The sequence below is a fragment of the Mirounga angustirostris genome, unplaced genomic scaffold (assembly GCF_029215605.1).
Source record: "Mirounga angustirostris isolate CCGP_5_RB_7025 unplaced genomic scaffold, mMirAng1.0.hap1 SCAF_11, whole genome shotgun sequence".
In the NCBI taxonomy this organism is placed as follows: domain Eukaryota; kingdom Metazoa; phylum Chordata; class Mammalia; order Carnivora; family Phocidae; genus Mirounga; species Mirounga angustirostris.
In genome coordinates, this window is record NW_026991719.1 from 38,330,852 (window position 1) to 38,348,106 (window position 17,255).

Genomic DNA, 17,255 nt, shown 5'->3' on the forward strand with positions numbered 1-17,255 from the left:
AAACGCTGAGGTACATCTAGGCCCCTGGATCCCTGAGTTTCCCAGAGGCATTAAGCTCCAGTCACCAACATGTGTCACTGGTTTGAGAATATGCCCTGTGGCAGCCCCTTCCCTTCCACTCTTCATTCCCCACTCCCTTCATAGTCTTCCCTCCACCTCCCTCACAATCAATATACACTCAAATCCTTGTCCCCACGTCGGCTTCTTGAGGAAGTCAAACAAAGACACCATGTGATTCTGTATTTACCAACATTAATAAAATGTCTATGAAAGTCACAGCACAGCTCGGAACAAAGCAACTTCCTGACAAACTGACGGATGGATCCAGAGTCTCCAATGTGACTTCCAGATAACTCAAGAGATGGCGCCCCAATCTCAAAACCAAATTCAATTTCCTCCTAAGGAATATTTTCTGGAAGGAGGAAGAACTATGAAATGCAGAGCGAAATTCAACAATGATGCACAATCGTGACTCCAAAATGGCTGGGAATCATTGTCTGCAAGAGGGCCCCACAGTATCTTCCAAGCTGGCTTTGACTAAAGCTACTGACGATGTCAAAGTAGTTGGCAATAAATTACTTGTTCATCAACGGTGAAAAAATGTAGCTGCTGATCTGTAAAATCATACACCCTTGAAGCAAAGATGGCACTGGCTGGGAACCCAGTAAACAGCAGCTGCCCAGTGAGAATAGCAAAGCTGTGTGTGAGCTCATGTGCTCTGGATTTATTTGCTTTGACATTTTTAAAAGGAAATTTAATTGGATTATGTCTCCTTCTAGTTTAAAATTTTCTACTGTAGTACTGGCCACCAGATGCATGAGGGGGAAAAGATCGGGAGCCAATTAAATTCCACGCTTCACTGAAACAAGGTTATTTTTATTCCTCCCAAATGTAAGGCTGATGGAGTCATGTTAGTGATTTCACTGTTATTTCCCTCCCCTTGCTCAAAAAAAAAAAAAAAAAAAAAGACGTCTCTACAGGAAATATCTATGAATTTGTAGAAAAGTCCAGTAGGGTGTATGGAACCGAAACTGTGGTTTTCTTGGATTTACTGCCTTCTAAATGGTTGATGTGACCTCAGAAATAATTCAGTTGACAAAACTATAAAAGCAATTACATTTCCATGAATCAAAGGGAAATTAATTTGGGGAAGAAATTTTGCAAATACTTGTTGAGATAATCAAGAGCATTCTGATGCCATAAGGAAAAGCTCATCGATTAAAAAAACCTGGAGATTTGCTTCTATTCCTATCCATTTCTGTGTCAGTGTAGCTAAAACACAGGTGAAACCTTTCCTTGAAACTGCCTTCCAGGGTAAATAAAGTTTTCAAGAGGACATGAATTTTTGCGGAGCTTTAGTGGTAGGCTTCTGCATCCAATTCAAGTAGACATCATCCGGTGCTTTGAATCAAAGCGGATTCCGGCAGAACCGTTCCCTACTAGGTCACTGTTTTGTGTTATGTAATCGGTCTGTGTTTATCAGCTACTTTTAAAATCTAATGAGAATGACTAACAGTCTTTTATTTCGACTGATAAATTCAACCTCAAATCCTAGAAATAACTGCTTACTTATTAGAGCGGGCACTAGCCCCTAACTATATCATCTTCACCTTTAGGAATGCCTTTGAGTCTCTGCTTCCTATCTATAAATTTGGAAGAATACTTAATTTTCACAGAATTGGGACAATAAAATGTCACAGGATAGCCCACCCTTTAAATACCAAAAGAAGATCTTCCACAAGTGGGGTGTCCAAAGACATATCCCAGGGTGCACCCGACCTGCCCCCTCCTCCCCACGGCCAAGGCCATATATATCATCCTGTTGTGGCAGGAGAGGGCTGGAGAGCCCACTGCTAATGGTCCGGCAGTTTCAGTGCTCATAAAATGAAGCCACATCCAATTTTTCTCAGAAATGTCAGAAGATAAGACGCCAGTCACACGGTGCAAGTTATAAAGTTTATACGAGAACCGATTTAGTGTTATTTTTTAAAACGTGGCTTCTGAGATTAACCAGACAGGCTCTAAACAGCGGGCCCTATTTTGCCAGTTTTACAGCCACCATCTGTGAGCAAGCACAAGAGAATGGAAATGGGGTCTCCAGGCCTTGACAGCGCCAGGGCAACATGCTGGGGCCGCAGATAGTCACATAATGGCGTGGGAGGTCAATTACAGCCCCGGTGGCTCACCACGGGCCGCTGTGGGAGCCAGGCGGAGGCCCAGCCAAGGGAGCTCCTGAGAATTGGGGCTACAGGCCACAGTCAAGAGACATATGGTGGGTGACAGTTGGTTTACGCCCAGCCACATAAGGAAATCTCTCACCCAAGGACTAATCAAAGCTAAATGAGCTACGGACCACAGTCCTCTTTGTAAATTTCACTGGTTTGTTCTTGGACCCCCAGCCTTATTAGCTGAGTCCACCTAGCCACCACATGTAGGGTAGCCCCACCTGAGTCTGGGGGACCGGTCCTGACATCCAGCGGACCAAGCGCCAAGGGCTGTGGTCTGGACCTGGCCTTACACCCTGGCTGTGAGGTTTGTTCGCCTGAGCCCAAGTTTTTATTCTGGCAACAGACCATGCTGGGTCATTCTCTCTTTGCCCCCAGAAGATCCATTTTCTGCCTTCTTTCCCCAGTTCACTGCCCTCAGAGGCCGTGCTCTGTGGATTGCATCACTTGCCGAGCTTCCTTGTTCCCTGGTGGCTCGGTGGGTCCAGCCAATGGGGCGCAGCAAGAGATCAGGGTATTGATTCCACTTCTCCTCCCCCTGCTCCCTCCCTGCCTGGCCATGGTTTGGCAGTGGCTACCTGCTTTTACCTGCTGCCACTGCCCCAGCTCCGCCACTGGGCTCCACTACCACCGGGCCCACTCTGCTTCTTCAGACCTACGGATGGTGACGGTTTCCCGCTCTTGCTCGTCCCTGATCCGGTTCCTGTAACCCTACCCACTCCTCTGGCAACAGTCCCTTCATTCAATCCATTTCCCTGACTCCTTTGAGTGTGCTTTGTATGTACATTTCCTACTGGAACGTCACTGGTAGAGGGATTTAGCCAGCTCTGTCCCCTGGGCGGGGCTAAAGGCTTAGTTCAAGCCTGTGGACTGGCTTCCTATGATTGCTGAATAGTGCTAACTTCAGGATTCCCCATCACTGTGCTCCCTGTTTCAGAGAGATGCCCTGCCTTTCCAATCCCATGTCTGGTGTGCCAGACCAGCCTCCAACTCAGCCCCTGGTTGGCTGAAGCCACCGGTCCTGTTCCTCTTTTCTGGCCCCTCCCTGATCGCCCCATACACTGCAGGTAAGCAGGTTAGCCTGGGAAGGTGGCCCAAATCCCTACCCCGACCATCCATCCTGTCCATTAACACAGACACAAACGAACTGGTGTTAAATCTAGTACTGAGGCCCGCTCACTTTTCATCAGCCAGGAAGTCTCTTTTCATTCCTCAGTAAGATCCCAAGTTAGGGAAGAGATTATGTTCAGCACAGGAGTATAAAGCAATCCAGCTTCCAAGTGGTGGCCGGTACTGGTAACTTCTAGAGAGCTGTTCATGGCATCACAGGAACTTCAGCCAGAGCTAGCCTGTCTGGCTCCTACACTGGAGGGAACGCGCAGCTGCCCAACCCCTGGCCTCCACCCTGGCCACACTTCCACCCCGGAGCTCAGCCTGCCATCCCTTCTTCTCAACAGAACTCGAATCCGTCACGTCACACTCAGGGCTAGGTCACGTTCACGGCCTGGTGGATCTCATCCTGAAGTCCCACTTGTGACTTTTTGGCTGGGACAACTTCCCCAAATGTTGGCAATCTCCAGAGCTCCAAGTGAGAGGTGTTCTGTGTCCAACTGGGCCCCCACAGACCTACACAGCTGGTCTGGCTCCTCCCTGGCCTCTCCCAGCATTAAATGCTCTCCTGTCAATGTCCCGCCATGGGCATAAGATCAGGCAGTGACAGGGGAGCAGGAGTGTGGAGGGGGCTGTACCACACTGCCAGGCCCCCAGTTGATGCCAAGAACAATCAACAAAAGCTTCAAGGACAGTAAAAGCAAACATAAACAAGTGGGACTGCATCAAACTAAAACATTTCGCCACAGCAAAGGAAACGATCAACGAAAAAGCAACCTCCTGAATGGGAGAAGAAATTTGCAAATGATGTACCTGATAAGGGGTTAACATCCTAATTATATAAAGAACTCATAAAACTCAATATTAAAAAACCAATCTGATTTAAAAAAATTGGCAGAGGACCTGAACAAACATTTTTCCAAAGAAGACACCCAGATGGCCAACAGGTACATGGAAAGATGCTCGACATCACTCACCATCAGGGAGATGCAAATCCAAATCACAATGAGATATCAGCTGTCACCTGTCAGAATGGCTTTTATAAAAAAGATAAGAAATAACAGTATTGGCGAGAACATGAAGAAAATGCACTGACGGTGGGAATGGAAATTGGTGCAGCCACTGTGGAAAACAGTTTGGAGGTTCCTCCAAAAACTAAAAACAGAGCTACCCTACGATCCAGCAATTCCACTTCTAGGTATTTATTGGAGAATATGAAAACATGAATTAAAAAAGACATATGTACCCCTATGTTCACTGCAGCATTATTTAAAATAGCCATGGGGCGCCTGAGTGGCTCAGTTGGTTAAGCGTCTGCCTTCGGCTCAGGTCATGATCTCCAGGTCCTGGGATTTAGCCCCGCATCAGGTTCTCTGCTCAGCAGGGAGCCTGTTTCTCCCTCTGCCTGCCGCTCCCCCTGCTTGTGCGCTCTCTCTCTCTCAAATATTTAAAAAAAATAATAAAATAAAATACCCATGATATGGAAACAGTCTAAGTGTCCATCAGTGGATGAACAGATTTTTAAAAACTGTGGTATATATGTACAAGAGAATATTATTCGGCCATAAAAAAAAGAAGGAAATCTTTCCATTTGCAACATCACAGATGGGACTTCAAGGGCATTATGCTAAGTGAAATACATCAGACAGAAAAAGACAAGTACAATTATGACTTCACTTATATGTAGAATCTAAAAAACCAACCAACCAAACAAAACAGAAACAGACTCATAGCTACAGAGAACAAACAGACGATCGCCAAAGGGGAGAGGGCTAAGGGGGGGATGGACGAAATAGGCAAAGGGAATTAAGACGTACAATCTTCCAGTTATAAAATAACTAAGACAGGGATAATGTACAGAAGGAATACAGTCAATAATATTGTATGGTGATGGATAGATGGTAACTAATTGGGTGACCATTTTGCAATGTGTATAAACCACCATGTTATACACCTAAAACTAATACAATATTGTATGCTAATTATTTTTAATAAAAACAAAAAACGAGCTTCAAGAACAATTGGTTGCCGAACTAGGATGTACCATCCAGGATCCCCTTGAGGAAGGACTCGGTGGCCCAGCTGCTGAGAGCCCTCTTCAGGGACTGCCTCGGCTACAGAGCTGTCTTGGCTGCAAAGAGTCACATTACCCAAGGTCAAGCCCCTTCCTAAAGCAACCCACAGGGATAAAGGCCAAGCCATTGTGACCCATCTCAGGACAGCTCTGAAAGGCCATTCTAGCTCCAGAGCTCTTTGTGGGCTGGCTCAACTGCTCCCTTTGCTTACTCCTGTGTCCTTCCTCTCCCTTCCACAGGTATTGATCCCAAGAACACTCCCAAATAAACCTCTTGCACATTAAACTCCACCTGCTTCCTGGAGAACACAACTTGTGTGGCAGGCTCTGACCCGAGTGTCTCCGGGCATTATCAGACAGGAACATTTAAGCACACTTACATGGTTCAGGAGATCCTGTACTTTTCAATACTGATTGTACTCTATCAACTATGCAATATCATGCTCAACCCATTCCCACTGAATATTTTCACATGAGATTATAGACTCGCTGGTAACATTCCCAAGCTATCTTATATCCTCTTTATGAAACAATAACAAGCTTAGGAATACCAGAGTGCTGTAGATTCTGAGATCTAGTTACGTTCTCATTATTAAGTTAAATTGGTATCATTTTATACCTATGTTCCTTTCTTTCTTAAACTGGCGAAAAAGAAATGGCCCCTTCCAAATGTCTCCCACAGACTGAACTGCTTCTAGGCTTGGGTCAGCAGAGATGATAAAAGACCCAAAGAATTAAGTTCTCACTATATATGAGTAACAACTGGAAGAGCCCCCTGCTGAAGCAGGGGCCCTTCTTCTGATGCTACATTCCTGTTCCATAACTGGTCTCCCACCTTTAAGGATAGAATCACTGATCTTAGCCTTGGAAGGTGACTGCTCAAGGCCTAGCCCCCTCATTTGAGGAAGTAAGACCTCTCCATTTTACAAACAATAGTAATAGCTAACATTTAAACCCTTTATTACAGGACAGATGTGGCGGTAAGTGTCTCACGTGTATCAACTCAATCCTCATAACCACACCGATGGAAGTACTATTCTTTCTTTCTCTCTCTCTTTTCTTTTTCTTTTTTTTCCTTCCCTCCTTCCTTCTTCTTTCTCTCTCTCTGTCTTTCAGAAATGTGCACACGCACACACACACAGAGTGCAGGGCGGAGGGGCAGAGGAAGAGAGAGTCCTAAGCAGACTCTGCACTGAGCACGCAGCCTGACTGGGGCTCAATCCCGTAAGCCCAGAGCCAAAACCAAGAGTTGGAAACTTAATCGTCTGTGCCACCCAGGTGCCCTGGAAGTACTACTCTTATCTCCATTGTTGAGGGGAGGAAACCTGAAAGGTTGAGTGACTTGCACAAAGTCACCCAGTTAGTCAATCACAGAGCTAAGGATGTGAACTCAGGTTCATGTCCCAGTCACAGAGTATGCAAGGGATGAAATGGGGGAGGGGTGGCTAAAGTGAGAGTAGATCTTGGGCTTTCCCACGGAGTGATTCCTCTTGCAGTGTGGGTGGTGATCCTTCTGTGGGCCCTTAAATCAATTTAATGGCTCACAAACGACATTCAAAAGAGAGAAAGAAGGGGTGTGGGGGAGGGGAGAAAAGGAAAAGAGGGAAGAAAAGAAAGGAAGAGAGAAAGAAAGACAAGATGGCACTGCACCACCTGTAGTCCAAATAGTACTGTTTCACGAAACTTTGGTTCTGCTGTATCTGTGCATGCTGGGTTGCTATGAAAAAAGTCTTTAACTGTGGGTTGTCGTACCCAAAGGTCATTAAATTTCATTCAAATTCAATCATCAGGAAAATAAAAATTAATAAGCTACCATGCTTTCAGAGGCAAAAATGTAAAAACAACTTGAAAGCCTATCAACAAAAAAATGGATAAATAAATTATTCTCTATCCATATTACAGCTATTAAGGAATGGCTCAGGTCTATACATATTAAACTAGACAGATTGCCCATGACGTAGCATTAAGTAGGAGAAACACACCGCCGATAAATGCATGTGGTAGGATTATATGTTGTACAATCAGTGATGAAGCCCCCAACATACGGGTGAACATTTGGGTGGTGGACTGGAAAAGGAGGGAAGTAGGAACTAAGGAAAAGTACAACAAAGGCAGCTGCCATCTAGCCAGAAGCAGGGTGTACATCATCCAGAGTGCCAGAGGAAACAGAGGACATGAGCAAATCATCCAAGTCAAGAGGAATTTAATAAAGTGACTATTTACAAAGTTGTGGGAAGCGTTGAGGAAAACCAACAGGGGATCCCCCAGTCCCTCAAGGACTATAGCAACAGGGAGCCAGTGCCACCACCTGGGGCTGGAGGGGCAAGTTACTGGAACCTGGAGTGGTGAGCAGCTATATGGAGGAGGCAGGCCATCCATGGGAACCAGCAGGGAGGGAAAGGATTTCTCTCTCCTCCCACCCTCCACTCTCTTGCTGGAACATCCCACTGGCCAACCCAACTGGAGGCCAGGAGGCTAGGGGACCCGCTGATGCAGCCCATCAAGGTTAACTGCCCAGGACTCAGAGTAGGAGAGAGGGGGCTGGAGAAAAGTCCTAATGGGACAAATGGATGATATCCAACACAGAATACTATAACATTAAGTGAGAAGGTAGAATAGAAACTACATCTACAATTTTTCTTTTTACATACAACATTAAATATTTGCATGGATGAAAATTAAAAGGTTGCCAAATGACAGTACTGATTTGCTTTTGTGATGGTATCTTGGATTTTAGTTTATTAAATCCAATATGTTCAATAATAATTACATTAAAAAAGAATATATTTTTTTTATTCTTCGCAGTAAAACAGACCTGAGTTACAAGTCTTGACTTGCTGTTTCTCTACCTTCCTCATCTCTAAAATGGGGATCAGGAGAGTACCTATTTCATAGGGTTGCTGTGAGGATTTAACCAGCTAGTAGATTTTCAGGCCTTAGGGTAATGTTTGGCACAGAGTAAATGCTTTAAGTGTTTGCAGTTGTTATGGTGACAATGTGATATCAAGAGCCTCCCAATGGGTCTACCTGTCTCCATGGCCCTTCTTCAGAGCAAGCACCCTTAAACGGTACACCTGATCACGTTGCTCTCTTCCTTGAAGTCCGTCCATGGTCTCCAGATCTTGCAGGACAATACTCAAACCTCACCCTTGCCGGTATCTCCAGCCTTACCCTCTTCCACTCCTCCCTTCGTGCCTTCATTCCAGCCACACCAATTCCTTCTGGTTCTGCACAAGCACCATGCTGTCTGTCCCCTGTCCCAGAGCCTCTGTTGGGAATGCCTTTTCCCTACCATGCCACTTCCCTCCCTTGCTGACTCTTCCTATTTGTCACTGAAATTTCAAGAAGACTTCCTGTCCCCGCTCCCCCATCCCGCCAACCCCAACAGCTTCCTCCTATTCCTTTCCATCCCATGCAGTCCGTATTATGCCATACTCCAAATCATGAGTGTATTGATTCAGCCATCAGCAGGTGCCTGCCCCGCCCAGGAAAGGTAGCAATAATGACCTTCATCTCTGGACCCCAGCACGGAGCACAGAACCTGCTGAGAGTGGGTATTTAATTCATGATTTGTCTGAGAATTAAATTTATAAATGAGCGAGTTATGTGACCCAATGTCACTCAGCTAAGTAAGTGGCAGAGCCAGAATTCAACGCGAGTTATGTCAGACTCCAAAGGCCACCCCTATCTCCCAACCTTCTGGAAGTTCTAAGGCTGCCTGCCACTCCAGAAGAGTTGCATGCCTAAGGGAACTCCCCAGGGGCACTAGACCAGTTCAGGCCAGAATGAGTTGGTCAGCGGAGACCGGGAGTAATAAATGCCTCCTTTCTGGGAGTAACCACATGACATTTGCTTTATCAAGGGACTTTCCCAAGAAAATCAATTTCTGGAGCATGTTAAAATATAAACAAACCGCCATCCACCCACCCACTCCTTAAAGACAATTGGTCCAAAGAGATCTTAGAGAATTCAGACAATTCCACAATGTTGAGAGCACCACCCGATCACATGAACTTTGTTTTCCCTAACCAAGCATTTTTCTACTGAATTTTTATTTTAAATTTGGCTCCTCTGTGAAATGTGCATCCCCATCCTATACTGTTTCACCCAAGGCAAACCTGTATACACAGCCACAGACGTACTGGGGATTCTTGACCTATGCACCATTTGAGATTTGCTCTCGTGGCTCACGATGATGTTAGCAGAATCCCTTGATAACAGTGTTTATATCTATTTATAACTAACCTATTATCCTATTTTCCATATAATTGGATGCGACTGAGTTTAAAAAAAATTCAGCTGCAGAAGAAAAGTCATGCTCTTATAGAGCAGATGTTCACTCAGCATGGAAAGTGAATTAGCCTTTAACACAAATACCCAGAAATACATCAGCGCTTTTTCCAAAAGCACTGGCGTTAATGTTTTATGCTGAAAAATAATTTTTAAGATAAAGGATATTAAAAATGCAAGGGAGGTGGCCAGAGCTGGTTTTTAAGACAGGTGTTAATTTTACCTCTTTCATGTATGACGGTGCTTTCACTTCGGGCATCGGATTCATTCTCCAGTTCAGGGCGCAGAAAAATGACTCATAATTTATTTGTTCTTTACTGTCTTCAAACCTGAAAATATCATTATAATATATAATTTGACTCAATCTACAGAATTCAGGACCAAAATGTCAGCTTAAATGCTACCAGGAAAACATAAAGTCAGGTTATGTTTTAATGCCTGATATTTTTCTTATTTCTTACTAGTTTTTTTTTTTTTATCAGATTCTAACCCTCAAGAGAGTGAACTCTCTGCGAGCAGAGATCACACACAGCTCATTCACCACAGTGTCCCCAGCACCTAGATTCATGCTGGCATTTAGTAGGTGCGCAATAAAGATTTGCTGCAGTTGCCACAGAAACAAATGAGCTTATTCAGTAACTGAGACTATTTTGTTCAGAGTATTTGCGGGCCCTCTTAATTTAATATGGTTGATACTATAGGTCAGTGAAACAAAATCTCCTTGTGTTTCTTAAATGGCATGCCTTTTAAATTTTTAAGGGGAGCCTAGATTCATTGCGTCTATGCAGTTATTTTTAGGAAAAATAAAAGGTATCTTTATCATTTATTACGTAGCCATTGAAAGGGGTTATTTAGGGGGCACCTGGGTGGCTCAGTCGGTTAAGCTTCTGACTCTTGATTTCGGCTCAGGTCATGATCTCAGGGTTGTGAGATGGAGCCCCGCGTCGGGCTCTGCGCTGGGTGTGGAGCCTGCTTAAGATTCTCTCTCCCTCCCCCTATGCCCCTCCCCACCTCTAAAAGAAAAAAAAGGAGGGGGTTATTTAGATCCACATATGCTGTCATGGAAATATGTTCATGATATATTGTTGAGCAGAAACAAGATTACAAAATAGTATGTAGAATTATGATCTCACTTGAGGTATATATTTATATAAAAAGGCACAGTGGCGCCTGGGTGGGTCAGTCAGTTAAACATCTGACTCTTGATATGAGCTCAGATCTTGATCTCAAGGTCATGAGTTCAAGCCCTGTGTTGGACTCCACGCTGGATGTGGAGCCTACTTAAAAAAAAAAAAAAGGCATAGAAAAATTCTAGTGACAATACACTGAAGTATTAAAACAGTTATCTCTGGGAAGAGAGACTGCTTTTTGCTTTTTGCTTTAGACTTCTCTGTATCATCTGAATTGTTTTAAATTCATAAGAAAAAATACTAAGCCCATTTTTCACTTAAAAGAAAACATTGGCATAAATTTAACCTTAACCATAATAGAGTTTTGGCCATTAAGACCCAGTAATTTCAAACACAATTGATGGAATGACCTGAACACTAAGTGAAATTCTTCTTAGTATAATACCTCAATGTCACCTAGTCGTAATTGCACCACACTCTGCCAATTTTTAAGGCTAAACATATATTGATCATGTCAGACCATTTTTTGAAGGCCAAGACCAAGGCCAAGACCATTGTTCCCAGCACCCTGCCAGGATTCCTGCCCCACTCAGGACCTCCAACTCAACACTCCCTCTCCAACCGGCAAGTGAGGTGCACAAGATACTGTGGCAAGGATGACAAGGGGATAATTACTTAAAAGAAAACCTGGTGATAATAAACGTAGGAAAATAACATACTCATAACCAGTCAAAAGACTTTGTTTTTCCTCAGGAGTAAAGAAAATAATAGCTCGTATTTATAAATGAATATAAATTAGCAGTAATAAGTTAAATGTTACAAGATGAAGTCACATAGACTTGTCAATCTAAACAAAGTAGAATAAACAAGAGTGATCCGAAGAGGAGAAGGGGAATTCGGTTCTTCTTTTGTGTACATTTTCTTTGGCCGAGGATTCTAGGATACAACTCCAATATGCTGCCCCCTACCACTGTTTATCCTCTGGATTTTGGCTCACTCGTCATTTGAACTCCTTGAAAGGACATGCTCTGTTTATGGAAATATTTGTAGCCAAAATGCTGGACCATTATGTCTTTTATTTGTGTGTGTTTTGGGAGAAGAACTAAAACTCAGTCAATTAAAGATGTTTGGTAAAAAACTTTCCTCTAGCATGGAGCCTTGAAGACAAGTATTCCCTAATACTCTGAGTAGGAGCTGAGGTCAGAGAATGAGATCATGTAGGGCCTTTGACTTTCATACTGAGGAAAACTAAGAGCCACTGGAGCATATTGTACACAGAACAGTTTTGGGATCTCCGTTATATCTTCCAAAGATCAGGCTCACTGATATATTGAGAAGGGAATGCAGGCGCAGGGCCAAAGTGGCGGGGCAGTCAACAGTCTTCTGCAGTGATCCAGAGTAGGCATAATGGCGGCCTAGATGGCAGTGGGGGCAGCGGAGGGCAATGAGGAGTGGTCAGTTCTGAATATATATATATATATATATATAAAGATTTGTTTTAGAGAGAGAGAGCAAGCGAGCGAGTGGGGGGAGGGGCAGAGGGAGAAGGAAAAAGAGAATCTCAAGGAGACTCTGCGCTGAGTACGGAGCCCAGTGCAGGGCTGGATCTCATAACCTAGAAATCATGACCTGGGCCGAAACCAAGAGTCAGATGCTCAACTGACTGAGCCACCCAGGTGCCCTGATTCTAAATACATTTTGAGTGTAGGATTCCTGAAGGATTGTACGCAGTGTGACAGAGATAGAGAGACAGACAGACAGAAACAGAGAATGCATGGACTCGGGACAACTCCAAGGGTTCTGCTTGACCAACTGGAAAAATACAGCTGTCCTAACTGAGATAGGAAGGACGGCAGGAGCCATAGGTTGGGGAGAAAAAAATCAAGAGTTTTGTTTGGATATGTTCCATTTTGATGGGGAGGGGGCAGCTGGACATAAGAGTCTGAAATTCAGGGAAGAGGTTTGCGTTGAAGATAGAAATGTGGGAGCCATTAGCATAGAGATGGTATTGAAAGCCACCAGACCAAGAGATTGGATGAGATCACCAATGAACTAAGTTTCTCTATCTGTTCCTACAGTACAGAATTTAATGGTCAGTAAGTTCCCATTACATCAATTACAGGAAACACTTAATTCCAGAGGTTTCAGAAGTATAATATCCCAATAATTTGGGAGCCAATCAAAAGATTACCAAACAGATAGGATCACATCAGACTTCACCCCCATATACAATCCACTATCCAGTCCTGTGGGTTCTACCACCATAGCATCTTTTTCTGGGGCACCTGGGTGGCTCAGTTGGTTGAATGTCTGCCTTCGGCTCAGGTCATGATCCCAGGGTCCTGGGATCAAGCCCCGCATCGGGCTCCCTGCTCAGGGGGGAGCCTGCTTCTCCCTCTCCCTCTGCCTCTCTGCCTGTTTGTGCTCTCTTTCTCTGTCAAATAAATGAATAAAATCTTTTTTAAAAAATCTCTTTTTCTCTACCTCCTCTACTCTCACTAATTCCAAGCCACCATCAACTCTTACATGGGTTACAATAGCTTTGTAGTTTGGTCTTACTGCTTCTATTCTGACCTTTGCTGCAGACACATCCTCCACCAAAATGAACTTTCTAAAACATAGACCAGATCAATAACTTCCTTGCTTAGAGCTCTCCAATGGCTTCCCAATCCACTTCGAACACAAGCTGAACTCCCTATCAGGGTTTATAAAACCCTATGTAAACTGGCCACTGCTGACTTCTCTGATCTCATCTGAAAACTCTCTGTTTGCAACATTCCAGGTGTACTAGTCTTCTTTCTGTTCTCTGAGCATGCCAAGATTGTTCCCAGAAATGCAAGGCATTTGCACCCTCTGGTCCCTTTGTCTGGAAAGTCTCCATTCACATGTTGCTTCTTCAGAAAGGCCTTCCTGAAGTTCCTCTTGCCTAACCGAGTCCCCCTGCCTAAATCTGCATTTGCCCTGGATGATGGCAATTGAAACTTACAGAAAAATTTCTGGAATCACCATTGGAACTCCTATTATCATACGTTGTTACCAATAAGTCTTATATCATGCCTACCTGTTACCCCTAGGCCCCTGGCCTTCTTCCCTGCCCAACTCGTGATAGGTCAGACTCAACACATCTAAACATTTACCCATTTCAAAGGTTATTTGAAAAGAATATTCCTGAGTCAAATGATATTCAGGAAGGATCAAAAGCTGTAAATGGAAGAATACACAGCTTAGAAATGATGTATAAAATTTTTCTGAGGAAAGGGGTGCCTGGGTGCTCAGTCAGTTAAGTGGCCGACTCTTGGTTACAGTTCAGGTCATGATGTTGTGGTTGTGAGATCAAGCCCCTTGCCAGGCTCTGTGCTCAGCGAGAGTCTGCTTCAGATTCTCTCCTCCCTCTCCCTCCCCCTCTGGCTCATGCTCACACTCTCTCACCCTCTTTCTCTCTCTCAAATAAATAAAAATCTTAAAAAAAATTTTTTTTCTGAGGGAAAATGTTTGAAAGATTTGATCTTTCCAAAGACCCAGAGTCAGGCTTCAGGGAAGAGTTGAGCTAATGTGGTATAATACTCCAAGTTTTTATTTTCAGTTCGGAGGATCTCAATGGATATGGAAATCCTGGCAAAAGGAGCAAGGGAGAAAAGAACAAAGAATCTTTCAATTAATAGGGATAAAACTAGCCAATGCTTCTTGGAAGAATTTTTTGCTCTTGGGAAGTGGACAGGGTTGCAGTTAATAGTGATGGATTGATCACAAAATATATTTATCTCCCTTTCCCACCAAAAGCTCACCAAAACGACAATAAAGGAATAAAAATAAGTAATAACCCACAATGACAATGATCGCTAGAGGAAAGACAACAGTGGACAAGAATCTTCAAGATCTTTTGCATGATGGAAAGAAGACAGAGGACTTGTAACTGACTTGGCAGAACTGAGGAAGGGAAGCTAAACTCTAAATGTCCGGAGGCAGGGGCCACTTAGAGATTAGCCAGTGTAGCCCACAAAACTCCCAAGATGCTCAGCAAATGCCAACTCCAGGTGCCAATAGAGGCAGGGACATGGTGTGGGACGGAAAACAAGGGCTGTTTCAAAGCCTGAAGAAAGCAAGGGCAGCTAGAGCCCCAAGTATCTTTCTCTATACTGTCCTCTTCCAGAGAAATCCAACTAAAAGAGCTTCAGTCTGGGGGGGATGGGGGGCTGAAACATAATGGAGGGCAGAGGAGAGCATTGCACACTGAACTTGAGCCTCTCAGCCCCTTTCCTTCCCCTTTCCCATTTCTAGAACACCAATAGCCATGCTTTAATGAACCTCCTTTCCCTCATTCCACCATCCCTCCTATTGCAGCAGGAGAAGATAGGATTCTTCTCTTGATCCTCTGAATGGTCCCAGAAAGACCTCCAGATTCCAGCTTCTGGGGATCACCTCATGAAAATGAGGGCTACGAGATGGACTTGTGCAGTGAAACCCACCAATCAACAAGATCCACCCCCCAAATCTTCCAATAGGAAGGACAGAAGCCAAAGCAGCAACAGGAAAAAAAAAAAAGGAATCAGAAAAACAACTACAATTCAGGTTGCAGAAGGAAAGAGGTGAGATAAGAGTGATATATTATATCCATGAAAAAAGAACAGAAGACTACCAAAAAGGATCATTCAGACTAAAATGTGCTCTTGGAATAAAACAAATCTGATAGTAGTAAATAGACCCAGTAGAAGAGGTAGAATATCACTTTGAGGAAATCCCTTAGTAAGTCTATCATAATAACAAACAGAAAATTGGGGAAAGAAGAGATCCAAGTCTGGGACATCCAAAATCTTAATGACAGGAGTTCTCACAAGAAAAAAATGCAAATGGAGGGGAGGAAATTACTAAAAATTAATGGAAAGTTTCCTTTCCATTGGACAGAGTCCCCAGACCAGAAGGGCCAATAAAGTGTTAAATGGGGGTGCCTGGGTGGCTCAGTCATTAAGCGCCTGCCTTCGGCTCAGGTCATGGTCCCAGGGTCCTGGGATCAAGCCCCACATTGGGCTCCCTGCTCGGCGGGAAGCCTGCTTCTCCCTCTCCCACTCTCCCTGCTTGTGTTCCCTCTCTCGCTGTGTCTCTCTCTGTCAAATAAATAAAAATCTTTAAAATAAATAAATAAATAAAGTGTTAAATGGCCACACACACAAGACACACAAGGCCCTATCAGGAACTTCCAGAACACCAGGAACAAAGAGAAGCTCCTAAGAGCATCCAGAAAGAACAATAATGGGAATCAGTGGTATGTTAAATTCTCAAGCATCATAATAGGAAGTTAGTAGTAGTATCTAAAAATGAGAAACAGAAATAGCAGTATGTGTGTGCTATTTAAATGTTGATGGAAGGGCGCCTGGGTGGCTCAGTCGGTTAAGCGACTGCCTTCGGCTCAGGTCATGATCCCAGGGTCCTGGGATCGAGTCCCACATCAGGCTCCCTGCTCTGCGGGGAGCCTGCTTCTCCCTCTTCCACTCCCCCGCTTGTGTTCCCTCTCTCGCTGTGTCTCTCTCTGTGTCAAATAAATAAATAAAATCTTTAAAAAAAAATGTTGATGGAGATAGTGAGAAGGGCTGAGAGAGGCTGCTTCTTGTGAATGGGTCTGGGAAGTGGGGAAGGATGCGGCTGGAAACTACTCTTGTTGGAAGAAACTTTTTAGAATTATTTGAGTATTTTTTACTATGAGCATGTATCAGTTTGACATAAATATAAATTTACAAAGCATAAAAAGCAGATGAGAAACCTTGAAACACGCTTTTCAGGGCAGTACACTCGTACAAGTCAGGCTTGGAAAGGAGGGTGCGTCACTAGTTGGGAGCACGCTGGGGAGGAATTAAGTCTCCAGTCTTCCTCCCTGCTCCAGAGTTCTGCACACAGTTTCCTCCCCCAGACCACATATAGATAGTATTGAAAGCCGCCAGACCAAGAGATTGGATGAGATCTTAGAGACCATGGCCTCTGAATCATATAGAAAATGTAGCTCCTTGCTTCGGGGTCATGCTGTGCTCCTGATCAAAAATGTTAGCCTCCTGATTCTCCACCTGAATGCCCTACTTTGCTCCTCTCCAAATGACATTTGGCTCTTGCTAAGACTCTGATCCATGGTCAAAGGATGAAGATTTGCCACTCTGGAGGAAATTCTCTTGAAAAGGCTGTGAAGGCAATTCCAAAGAAGAACTTTCTATGGTGATATTGTTGAAATCAGTGCACACTCTTCCAGGGTGACTGCCCTAAAGGGCAGCACTAATTCTGGCTTTTAAGTGTTTCTCTGCTTGTTAAAAAGTCAGCCTCCTTACTTAAAGTCCCAGCTCACAGTGCTAAAGTGTTTTCCTAAAACCTCCATAAATTCTTCTTTCCCTTTGATACTTGGGCAAGCCACCATTTCCTTCCCTACACAAAGTAAGGGACATGTTT

At 44.0% G+C, this 17,255-nt stretch overlaps 1 protein-coding gene across 2 annotated transcripts in view; it reads right to left on the reverse strand.

Moving 5' to 3' along the window:
- Positions 1-17,255, reverse strand: part of EFHC2 (EF-hand domain containing 2) — a 280,922-nt gene that overhangs the window by 88,881 nt on the left and 174,786 nt on the right. For both annotated transcript variants that reach the window (XM_064573946.1, XM_045876588.2), the window contains exon 14: positions 9,923-10,028. In XM_064573946.1, the coding sequence (XP_064430016.1) occupies positions 9,923-10,028 (106 nt within the window). The remainder of the gene's footprint in view (positions 1-9,922; positions 10,029-17,255) is intronic.